At 42.8% G+C, this 12739-nt stretch overlaps 1 protein-coding gene across 2 annotated transcripts in view; it reads left to right on the forward strand.

Annotated features, from left to right (window-relative positions):
- The first annotated feature begins 1296 nt into the window (after positions 1-1296).
- adcy5 (adenylate cyclase 5) overlaps positions 1297-12739 on the forward strand; it is a 111374-nt gene continuing 99931 nt past the window's right edge. For both annotated transcript variants that reach the window (XM_015606951.3, XM_022680526.2), the window contains exon 1: positions 1297-4322. In XM_015606951.3, coding sequence (XP_015462437.3) covers positions 3345-4322 — 978 coding nt within the window. In that variant the 5' untranslated portion in view covers positions 1297-3344. The remainder of the gene's footprint in view (positions 4323-12739) is intronic.

The following is a 12739-nucleotide window of genomic DNA, read 5'->3' on the forward strand; positions in this document are numbered from 1 at the left end:
GTGAACTGAGGTATGTTCTGGTCATCAATTAAAAAGAAATAGAATTTAGATTTTTTTTTTTGCGCAATTTCAAATAAACTCACAAAACGTAAATAGTGTAACATAGTGCAAAAAAACTGATACATGCTTATATAAAGCCTCTACCATAATATAACTTTAATAACAGAATATCAAATTCCATTAATTTAACACAATAAAAGAGCACAGTGAATGTGTATACATATAAGAAAAACAATAACAATGCACTTATCAAATGATATATAATATACCTATTATAATGTTTTATAAATTAAATTATTTTGCCAAATGTGTAACATATTAGCATAAAATAGACTTCAGGTGAAAGCACTTTTTAAAGCCTCATACTAGAAATGTGTCCTAAACATAATGTCTGTTTTTGCTCTCTCTGTGACCTAATAATGTTCTGTACTTTGCCCATCTACAGGAGAACTCTGTCATTAAAAAAAAAGTAAAATTCAGTAATTTAGTTTAAAATGTAAAACTCATATATAAATATATTACACACAGAGTGCTCTATTTTAAGTGTTTATTTATTTTATTGTTGATGATTATGGCTTACAGGTAATAAGACCCAATACTGTGTCTTAGAAACGTTTTATATTATATAAGACCAATTGGTACTTTTGGCAGTGTGGGCAGTGTGCCAAGTCCTGCTGGAAAATGAAATCCCAATCTCAAGTTGTCAGCAGACCAAACCATCACTGACCATCAGAATTGTTTTATTTCATTTGGAAATCACAGAAATGACAGACACACAGTCCAAGCTGCTTGAGGTCTAGAGTGAAGTTTCCACAATCAGTTATAGTTTGATTTTTGGGTTTTTTATTGGCTGTAAGCCATAATAATCATCAACAATTAAAAAAAAAAAAGCTTAAAACAGATCACTCTATGTGTAATACATCTAAATAATATATGAGTTTCACTTTTTTAAACAGAATTACTGAAATAAAGTAACTTAAATCATATTTTAGGTTCATTTTTTACGTTTTGTGTGTTTGTGTTTTGTGAGTGTTTGCTCTCTAACTAAAATAAACAAAACTAAGCTAAGCTAAGCTAGGTTAACTAGCAAGTTAGCTTAACTAGCTAACTAACTGAGAAACGCCATGTTGCTGCTCCGGCTCAGTTTGGTCAGGACTCATCTTCACCGCTCAAGCTGAATTTATTACACAGGCGGGCGAGAGCGACGCGCGCTCTGGCCAATCAGAGCGCGAGTGTGGTGCCTATTTAAACAAGCCAGCCAATTAGCGCGGTGGAGGGGCGGGACCGTGTAGAATCAGCCTTGGTTGAATGGCAATACAAAAGCCCAGTGAAGCAGGGAAAGGGCTGATGCATGATCAATACTGAGTGTTGTTCATCGGCCTCAGGGAGAGAAGCTCAGAAACCAGCTCAGCTCAGCTTCAGAGCGCACAAGGAGAAGAACGAGAGCTTCAGAGAGAGAATTAATTTGTTTGGCTGCTGCTGCTGCTGCGTTGAAGCGAGTCCACAGCCAGCACCGGAGGCTGGAGCCGCTGCCCCGCTCCTGCTGCTTCTGCTCCCCCCGCCGGGCAGCGCTGAGGCCGGCGCGGTCTCAGAGGGTTCCCGCAGCGGCGCCTCTTCCAGCGTGGGGATGGAGGTGATATGAGGGGCTAGTGGTCGCAGCGTGTGTCCTCGCCTGGGCTCTGGCTCTGAGGGAGAGGAGGTCGTGATGGTTTCTGAGCGGAGAGGAGGAGAAGAAGGAAGAAGAAGAGGAGGAGGAGGAAGAGAAGGAGGAGACCAGCCCGTGGACAGCTTCTCTGCGTACAGCGGCTCCGCGTACAGGTGAAGGAGAGGAGAGACAAACTCGGCCGGCGGGTGGATAAATGGATGGATGGCTAAGGATGGCGCGCTGCACCATGGAGGAGAAGGAGGAGCCGTTCCAAGGGCTTAGAAATCCAGGCAGCTGGCTGTGAGCGTCCAGGATCTAGGCATCAAGGCTTCAACTTCTTCATCCATTTATTTATCCGTACATCAATATACTCAACCATACAGGCATAGAAACATCTAGGCATCTGTCTATGCATCTGGGAAACACGATGGATCCTCTTCTGATCTTCTAGATGGCATGGTCATTTTTTATTGGGGGTGTGTAAACAAGGGGGAAACGTCTTCTAATGATCTCCCCACACATTCTGAGACCTAAAATGAGGAGGGTCTGGTGCAGAAGGGCTTCCCTCGCCGCGATGCTCATGAGGCATGGTTGCCCAGGCGCGGGTCCCCGCTGATTAAGACCTATTAGAGCGTGGGCTTAATTGTTTTTCGTTTTGTTTTAATTGTTTTAAACACACTCTGTCACTTTATCTCAAGCGAATACTTGTGCATACCGAATTGCTTTTTTCAACTCTCTTGGAGGATTTGCTGTTTTTAACTACTGGATTTTTTTCCATTCTCAAACAAACATGGTACAAAACTGTCACTGGAGTGGTGGTACCCCTCTTTTCACTGGAGCGGTCCCTTCAAGGCCATGTCTTCAGGATCTGTAGTTAATGGATATATATATATATACATATGTGCTCTACTTTTTTTGCAGCTGTTTTTTGTCCCCTTCCTTACTTTTAAGCAAAACAGTTGGATCTAATGAAGGATCATGCTGGACCTTTTATGGCACCTTTCGCACTGTTTGAACTTTTTGATTGATTTCTTCTTATTCCTTTCCTGACCCTGAATGATACAGAAGAACAGTGATTAGAAAACTTTGTTTAGGAAAAAAACAGCCTCCATAAGAATAAATGAATAACTGTGCTGGATGTTGATGTGGACCTGATGCAGCTTCAGATAGATCACTAAATCTCTGTGTAGATGAAGAAAGTGATAGACAATTCTAAGCTATAACTAGCTATCTGTATATCTATCTATCTAAAATGCTGACCCTCAGTCTGTATTATGGAAGCTCTTACATATTTTCTTACCCTGATGTGGACAGGCTTTCAGGAGAAGATGTCTTTTCCTACTAGATAGATACTAGTATATTCTATCCAAACAACCTCCATATTCTCCATGTTCTGCACATATTCGTACTTACTCATACATACACCCACCATATGCTGCCTCACTCATGCACACGTGCTACTTATACTGTATAATAATAATACATATATTTTAAAAAAATTATGCACTATTCTGTATGACCACACTACTTTTAGCATAGTAAGTTCTCCGATGTTCTTTATCGCTGGATCTCTTTATGTTAAGGACAATTAGAGACTTTTAAGGGATCTCCTCTTGCCAAGCCACTCGTGCACTTTTTTTTATTTTAGAACGGATCTGTTTGTAGAAGAGTAACCACAGGCTCGTCTGGCTTGATCGCCATGTCCCGGTCGAACAGCGTGAGCCCCCCTGGGCTCGGGCTAAGGGGAGGGACCGAGCACAGGTCAGCTTGGGGCGAGAGGGAGCCGGTGGCTAACGGCTGTCCTGCCCGGCTAAACCGATCCAGCGGCCGGTGGAGAGACGTAGAGGGTCGCGGAGGGACCACAGCTACCACCACCACCGCCACCACAACCACCACCACCACCACTACTAACAGGACCAGGCTGAGTCTGCGCTCCAAATCTGCGTGGCAGGAGCGCGCAGACGAGGGCGGGGTGCGCGCCAAGTCCGTGGAGCTGGGCCTGGACGAGCGGAGGCCCAGGACCAAGGAGGAGGAGGAGGAGGAGGAGAACCGCGGGGAGGAGGAGTGGCAGCGGCCGCGGCATCAGCGTCACCCGCAGCAGCAGCAACAGCAGCTGCAGCAGCAGCAGCTCGCGCCGGACGCTCGCGCCTTGTCTGCGGCCGCGTGCTGCAGCGGCGTCATGCGCGTCTTCAGCTCCAAGAAGTTCCGCTCGGAGAAGCTCGAGCGCCTCTACCAGCGCTACTTCTTCCGCCTGAACCAGAGCAGCCTGACCATGCTGATGGCCGTGATCGCGCTCGTGTGCGCCGTCATGCTGTGCTTCCACTGCGCGGGGGGACCCTGCTACCCAGCGCTCGTGCTCACCTTTTCGCTGGCCATCGCGCTGGTGCTCGCGCTCATGCTCGCGTGCAACCGCAGCGCCTTCCACCAGGACCACATGTGGCTCGTGTGCTACGCCGTGATCGCCGTGCTGCTCGTGCTGCAGGTCGTGGGGGTGATGCTCGTGCGCCCGCGCAGCGCCTCGGACGGCTTGTGGTGGACCGTCTTCTTCATCCACGTCGTGTACACGCTGCTGCCCGTGCGCATGCGCGCCGCCGTCGCCACCGGAGTGGCGCTGGCCGCCATTCACGTGGTGGGATCGTGGAAGCTCAACGAGCAGGACGCGCTGCTGTGGAGACAGGTGAGTGCATGGGCTGGGGAGGGGTGGTTGTTGCACGTGCGTAAAGGACCGTGAGCAGGTGATGGCAGCTTGCCATAAGACTTGCCATAAGGCTTGCCATAAGTTGTTAGGGTGGTCTGGATGAGGGTGATGGATGCTGAAAGTTCTGGATGATTAGAAAACTGAGAAACTTGTTTATTTAGCCCAAGCTGAGCATGCATTCAAGTGCATTTGGATGTTGTGGTTCATTAGACATTAAGGAACCTTTAAAGACTTGCTTATTTTAAAAATATGATGATTATGATGATGACCATCCTTCTAACCTAACAAAAAGAAAGTTCCACTAGGCTTTCTAACTCCATGTTATTGTATAATAATGCACCTCAATTGAACTGTTTTTTTTAGGGTGAGTTCAGATGTTCTGAACAGAAATTAATATTCCTTGGTTATTCAACTTATTAACATTTCAGTAGTTATACAGGTGCTCCAGATGCTTATTATTGATCATCCAGCCCTTTCCCTAGGTCATATCTACTGCCACTACACATGGTCTTATTCCTTGCTACTATATAATATACACACTAACCCATATGACTGGATGACCCTAAGATGTTTTGAACTATTAGGGAATTGAGGAACCCTTGTTGGTTCAGACCAAGCTTAGTGGAAAGTTCCTTCTGAAGAATGTGGAGAAATGATCATCATATTTTAGATGCACATGTTTTTGTGGTCCGTCAAGTCATATAGAACAATGAAGCTCTAATCTCCTTGGACTCTGTGTTACTTTATGTACTATAGTATGGTTTGCCTTTTACAGAGTGTTCAGATTTCTGAACCATTTGTAAACTGGGGAACCCTCACTTATTTAGCTCAGTCCACCTAGTAGGAAATTCTTTCTCTTGGTTTCAGTACTTTTTATAGGTGCAAGAAGGTGTTGTAGGTCTGCACTGTAAACAAGCTTCTCTCTTTGTTCTGCAGTACAACTGATCTGTACACCTCCTACTCCCATAACAAGTTTTCTCCATCTGTGTTACTGTATAGTACTCTGTCCCATGTGACCTGATTGCTTTAGAGTGGATTCAGATGTTCTGCACCATTAGGAAACTGGGGAAATCCGAGTTTCTACATCTTAAGCCTAAAAGGACGTTCATTCTAATTGAATGAGTTGGGTAGTTAAGTTGGTTGTGATACAGGTATTGTAGGTACTTAGACTATAAGTAACATCTTAAAAGTACTGTAAACATTCTCCATCCAGCTTCTGTCAATCTCTTTCTCCCCCCACATGCTGTCTTACTTCATGCTACTGTATAATAAACTACCCTCTAAGACCAGATGGCCTGTAAAGTGGGCTCAGATGTTCTGGTCTATCAGATAATTTTGGGTATTTTAGGAAACGTTGTTTATTCAGCTCAAGTCTAGTAGGATGTTCTTTCTAACAAGTTTGTGCATTTAGGTATGGGTGATTCTTCAGACTAAAATGAGCTTTTTAAGACTTTTTTTAAGATAATTATTTTTGCTTCAATATTTCAATTGTTTCAGGTGGGAAAAAATCTCTGCTTAACAGCCTCTGTCCAGGTCCCATACATCATATACTCACTACATCATCTACAACATGTTGTCTTGCTGCATGCTACTGTATAATACTGTATGATCTCATATAACCAGATGGCCTTTATCATGGTATGGTGGGTTCAGATGTTCTGGATCATCAGATAGTTTGGGGTAACTTAAGAGTTATTTTGTTTATTCAGCTGAAACTGAGACGATTGAACTTTGTAAAGAAGGAGAAGCGATCACTGTGGCATGTGTCAGCATCTATGGTGTGCATGCCCGGCTGTGGTCCAATAATACCTGTGTCTGCTCTAGGAAAACCAATGCAAATGAGTTCAGTAGGTATTTAGGTCACAGGGAACAGTTTAAGACCTGTTTGTTCTCCTTTTATGCTCAGGTGATGCTCACTAGAGTATTCTTTCTAAACAAAAAAACATGTCAGCCAATAATATGTCAGTCCAATAATACCTGAGCTCGTAAAATGAAGATATTCGGATAGAGCTGAGCAATATATTTAAATTTTATTGTTTCGTAATACATTTTCTTATTATATCGAAAGTATGCTTTAATATGCATATAAAAAATATGAGTGCTTAAGGAACACTGACTGAACTGTACATTTTATTATAGAGAATGTTAAACATTCTGTTTAATTGGTTGTTGTGCAGCACAAATTTAATAAAAAAACAATGTAATTTTTGCCTAATTACATCCGGCTCTATATTTAGAACAAATGGGATATTTTAAGACCTGTTTATCATCCCATATTCATGTTCAGATGATTCTCAATACAATCTTTCTTTCAAGTGAGAAAAGGCAAGAAATGTATATTGGTGAAGAACTGAATCTTTAAACTCACAAGCATGTTGGACAGTTGTCCTCCAGGACCAGGCCTGAGAACCTCTAGGCTAAATGTGAAAATATACATTTTAGTACCCAAAAAAGGCTAAATCATTTCTTCCCATATATTATACAGTAACATATGCTCCATTTGTTATTGTATAATACACTCACTCCCATATGGCGAAATGTCCCCAAACCCCTGAACCCAGCATATGTACAATTTTCACACGCTTTGCTATTCTGCAAAATGACAGTGTGCAGCTGGAAACTATAAAGGCTGAAAAATGGCTGCCATCGTCCATCATTCCGGTTCAGATTTGCAGTGTTGTTGTTATGGAACGGTTTATTGTGGATCTTTCTATTCTTCTATGGAACTTAACTCCTTTTGTAAAATGAGCCTTTGGATGTTGCCGACACACACTCAACTCCTCCAGTGTCTTTTAAAAAGCAGGATTTCTCAGAAAGCTGGGTAATTTAAGCCAAATGTGAAGACTGAAGGCTGGGGCCCATAAGAAATATCCTTTACATCCTTTACAGACTTGCCTCTTGATGCTGTAAGTGAAAAATCCTGCATTGTGAAATAGACTCTTAAAGTTTGAGAAGGGGATTAGGGAATGAACAGGCTTCACATTAAACACTTTAGTTCACTGAGTGGTCAGTGCACAGTGTACTAATACAGTTATTAATATACAGCATGTGGCAGGAGGGTTGTGGTTTGCTGTGAGACGGGTGGAGGGGAGTCGTATCTGTTTAATCTGTTAACTTTCACTTAGTTACACACAGTTAGTTAACCAACCAATAAGTTGGTTAAAGTTGTTCTTGCCATGTTATGTATCTCATACGTGTCAAAGAAGAACCACCTTTAGTTCCATGCAGAATTGTGTGCGTTACGGCGATAAGTGAGGTCTAGGTCTAATGTAAGGTTCTTTATAAGTTCTTTATAAGTTTTATTAGTATGTTGTTTTGCTCCTCATGCTTTTCTAACTGTGGGCTTCATTTCGCTAGCCACCACTAGAAACCAAGCTTAGATTGGTTCTACCAGTTTCTGGAATAACCTGCCCCAGGTCGTGTTTTAGTACAGACACCTAGAGCCAATTCAGAGTCAAGAACATAATCGGGACTAATTAAATCCTATTAAAAAAGACCAAGACAAAACATACATCATACAAAAATTGAAATAATTTTTTTTTAATTCAATGTACATTTATTCTTGCTACTAATTGTTGCAGCCCTAAACACATCTCAGTGTTTTGTTTTGGCCAGTACATTCCATAGTATGCATCTCTCTGTCAGACGTGTGATCATGACCGAGTTGTACAAACGTACTGAGTAATCGGAAGAGAGAGAAAGAGAGAGAGAGAGGGTTTGTGATTAATGACTAAGCAGAATGAGAGAAATATGTTGACATGACAAGCCAAGTGGCACAGATGGGTGTCCGTCACCCGCTTGCCAGGCTCTGTAGTGGTACATTAGTGCAGTGTGCTCGTGCGAGTCTGTGAGGAACGGATGGATCGCTTGCTGAACTTTTTGAACTCCTTGCATGGCTGTGCAGCCAGATGTGATGCGCCTTAGCCAGGGATCCAGGAAGGCCGTTTTTATAGGCTCTCTGAGACGGTGCTCGGTTTGGTGAAGCGGTCACGTGATTTGGCTCACTTTGCGGAGGATGACTTGGTGTGGATTGTTTTCTTTGCTAACACAGTTTTCCCAGAAAGCCATGCTGAACCGCTGCATTTTGATGACATGACTGGAAAGCCCTTTGGAAAGTGAAATGTAGGGCGACTAAAGGCTGCATGATCTTTTAGGCGTCACGCTCGTTCCTCATAAAGCAAGTTAAGCTGCAGGTGTAGGAGTTACATTACACCTTTTTAAACCTCCCTACGTTTGATTTAACTCTAATGTGATTACATTTTCCATGGCCTTGTTCATTCGCTGTGAGTCATCCTGTCACATTTTTGGACCCTCTGGAAATGTCAGGAGCGTGCAGGTTTTAGACAATTGAAGTGGTGTTTTTAGAAGAAGTGATATTCTTTCTTTCTTACTTACTTACAGTTACACTTATTTAGCACCTTTTTCACCACCAGGGCACTTTTAGAGTATCCAATTTTTCTGGTATACAATTGACCTGATCTGCATCTGTGTGAAGGAACCTCACACAGACACAGAAAGAACATGTGAAGGATTTAGATATTTGGAACCGTAATGCTCTTACTTACTTACTTACAATTACAATTTTTCCTTACTAGGCACTCAAGTGTGCTTACAATTACATACATACACTCAATACACTCAATAAGAAGCTGCCGCCAATCACACACAGCCTACTCTCAATCGGAAACCACTGCAGTCACATACACATCCACCACTAGCTCAATTTTAGAGTCCATTTTTCTGGCATCCAATTTATCTCATCTCCATCTGTCTTGAGGAAACCCAAACAGACACTAGGAGAACATTTTTAAATGGAGTATTGGGATATTTGGAACCCTAATACTCTTACTTACTTACTTACGTAATTACTTACAATTACAATTTTGCCCTACTAGGCACTCCAGTGTGCTTACAGTTACTTTCCATACACTCAGCACAAACCAATGAGAAGCTGCCGCCAATCACACACAACCTACTCTCAATCGAAAACCACCATCCACCTGGTGGCCTGCATTCAACACTGAGGAGTTGATCCAGCACAGAGTGCCAATCCATATATGGCCATACAGTCTCACACACATCCACCACTAGGGCAGATTTAAAGTATCCAATTTTTCTGGTATCTAGTTTACCTGATCTCAATCTTTGTCGAGGAAACCCAAACAGACACTGGGAGAACATTTTGGATGGAGGATTTTGAAAACCCTAATACTCTTACTTACTTACTGAAATTCTTGCTTACTTACAATTACAATTTTGCCTTTCTTACTTACTTTCTTTGTACAAAACATTCAATACACTTAAAACACACCAGTGAGAAGTGGCTGCCAATCGTGCACAGCATACTCTTAACTGGAAATGACTGTCCACCTGGAGGTCTGCATCGGGCACTGAGAAGTTGATCCAACACTGAGTGCCAGTACATATCTGGCCATACAGTCACAAACACATCCACCACTAGGGCAGATTTAGAGTATCCAATTTTTCTGGTATTCAATTTACCTGATTTCCATGTTTTCCGACTCTCCGTAGGAAACGCACAGTTCATTAACACTGATGCAGCGTTTTGGTGCAGAAACATTTTCAACAACAACATCAGATTCATCAGGAAGGTTCCTATCTCCACCACTGTGAATAATCCTCTAACCTGGCTTGGTTTCTTTTAAATGTAGCGTTTCACATCAAACCCCCTCCTGAATGTTCCCATCTGAACAATTCAATTACGCAGACACTTTCAGGCATCTCTGGAATTCTGCTTAAACAGCTTTTCAGGATGGATAAATTGAGACTGGGGATGGAATGCCTGGCGTTTCGTGTAACCGAAGAAGTTTCTTGTAAAGCCCTTGAATTGCCATTAATTGTAATCATGTTTTCACTGACTACACAGTGCCTTAGAATGGGGTGTGTGGGAACGAGCTGCTGTGTTTGTTGCTCTTTCCGCACAATGCTGTTGTCTTTAGCATATCAGATCTCTGTGTTTACTTGACTCCCAGTAGGGCACTCTACTAGAGGACTGGGTTTATGAGCTCCTGGGATGAGGCTTGTATTAGGAGTGCTCTCATAATTAAATGGAGATGAGTAATATTCGGAGGACTGTACAGATCGATCTCATATTGTTTGATATTTGAGATTCTTAGAATAAGAGAGGCAGCTGTGGTGGAATCTTCCTGCATGGAATTTGCTGTTGTTGAGCATCATGTCGTAGATCTGTGCTACAGTGTGCTTAACAGATGCTTGCAAAAGTTTTCATCATTTACAAAAAAAAAGAAAAAGGGCCTAAAGCAGAAGTTAGGGCACCATAGAAATGCTTTTTGTAGCAGCTGTGAGGCTTCTAGGCTGTCTTTCATATGAGCTGCTCTTTTAATTTCAATAGATCTCCATGTTTTTAGGTCAGGAAACTGAGGGCAATGGCAAATCACTTATTTTGTGCCAATTGGTAGTCCATTAAAAATTTAGGTATACAGATTGTTTTTAGAATGCCAGCAGGAAGCGTTGATTACGGCAGTTTGAAGTTCATTTACATATTTCTTGCATAACATAATTTTAAGTAGGTTTCAGGACAGTTTGCACAGCTTACTCCCTTTCCCCAAACTGTACAGTGCTAGGATAGTAACGGTAGCTGATGTAACTTCTCTCTATGTAATTTGCAAAAATTCAAAGCCCCCCACAAACTTAAGTTTTTGTGATTTCATGACGTTTTTATACAATTCTGAAGCAGCAGGGGCTAAAAAAACATGCTTTGGAAACACTAAGGAAACCCCAAGCCTGTGCATGCTGCTTAATTTTGTCTAGTTTATGATATCCCTTAAAATTATTTATAGCTGGACCACATTTTTCCCTCAAAGTGTTTTACATGGGAGTTACCATCACATTAAATTCAGATAAGATTAATTCTTCGTAGGAGGAAAAGAGAGTAAGCCAGTGGTGTTCCTTTTAAGCATATTTTAAGCTTATCTCAGGAAAGACCGGCATTGCTTCTAAATTTAGGAATGTGACGTTGCTCTGTGCTCTCTCTCTATCTCTCCTCCGTGTCCATCATGTCCTTCTGAGGGAGACCCTTAGTGGAGGTAGTGCAGGCTCCTCCCCAGCCTCTGAGGAGAGCCCAGGAGGTGTACAAAGCCTTGCTCTGGCACACCTCCAGCTGTACGGAGCTTTTGCAACCGCTGTGATTATTGAATTGCCCCACGCCGTAACGTGCAGACTCGCTGGAATTCAAAACAGATGTCCTCTCTTGAAAGACCTGCTATTAATTTGCCTTTGAGGTTCAACCCCCTCTTCTCAGAGCCAGGCTGAGTACGTGCTCCGTGGAGCAGCTTGCTAAAGAAAACATCGTCGTGGGAGACTTGGAAGTCAGAGAGCAGACGGCTGATCTCTGTGCCCTTCTGACACTCCCTTTCAACTTCGTATCGTGTTTGTGCTGAGGACTGCTAGGTCTGGACTGTTTGGTTTTGCGCTTAGGACTCTAATCCAGGAGCGGGCCTCAAAGACGACTGATCTTGGGCTGTACAGGGTGTTCGTTGCAACAAACTGTAGGTTCTGTTGTTCTGCACGTAGCTGTGAGAGCAGGTTCTTTAGCCGCGGCACTCAGGAACTCATTGTAACCTACAGTACGTCTGCTCTGTCTCATTCTAGTGCAGGAGAGCTGTACAGGGCTAGGATAGTAACAGTAACAGTATCCTTAGCATGCCTTTGTTTACCAAAACACTGTCTGTCTCTGTATACATTTAATTTATGTTGATTTTAAGTCATGACTGATCTACTTTCACTTTGTTTAGTCTCAATATAACTTTAATTAAATGTAGTCCTGTCTAAATATTGCATGATGGGCACGGAGTGGTCCAGTGGTCTAAAGAGCTGCCACTACAATCGGGAGATTGCTGGTTCAAATCTTAGTCATGCAGCTTGCCAGCAGCTGCCAGAGCCCTGAGAGAGCACAACTTGCCTTGCTCTCTCTGGGTGGGTAGATGGTGCTCTTTCCCCTCATTACTCCTAGGGTGATGGCCATTTGCACAAGGCATCTGTGAGCTGATGTATCGTAACCGATCCGCTGCGCTTTCCTCCGAGCGTGCTGTGATGCTACTCGGCAGTGCTGCATCAGCAGCAGTTCAAAAAGAGACAGTGACTGATTTCACATGTGTCGGAGGAGGCATGTTCTAGTCTTCATTCTCCTTGTATTGTGGCATCACCAGTGTTAGACGATATACAGCTGACTAGCAGCTAAATTGGTGGGAAAATTGGCCTAGCTAAGTTGGGACAAGATAGGAAATTAAATAAATAAATAAAATAAATCTACTTATTATCTCTTATCTCTTCTCTCTTCTCCCTGTCTTCCTTATTTCTCTCACTTGTGTCACACTTCCTGTAACCCTCTTCTACCATGTCCCATTCGAGTGCAA

Source organism: Astyanax mexicanus, chromosome 11, assembly GCF_023375975.1.
Source record: "Astyanax mexicanus isolate ESR-SI-001 chromosome 11, AstMex3_surface, whole genome shotgun sequence".
NCBI classification, from domain to species: domain Eukaryota; kingdom Metazoa; phylum Chordata; class Actinopteri; order Characiformes; family Acestrorhamphidae; genus Astyanax; species Astyanax mexicanus.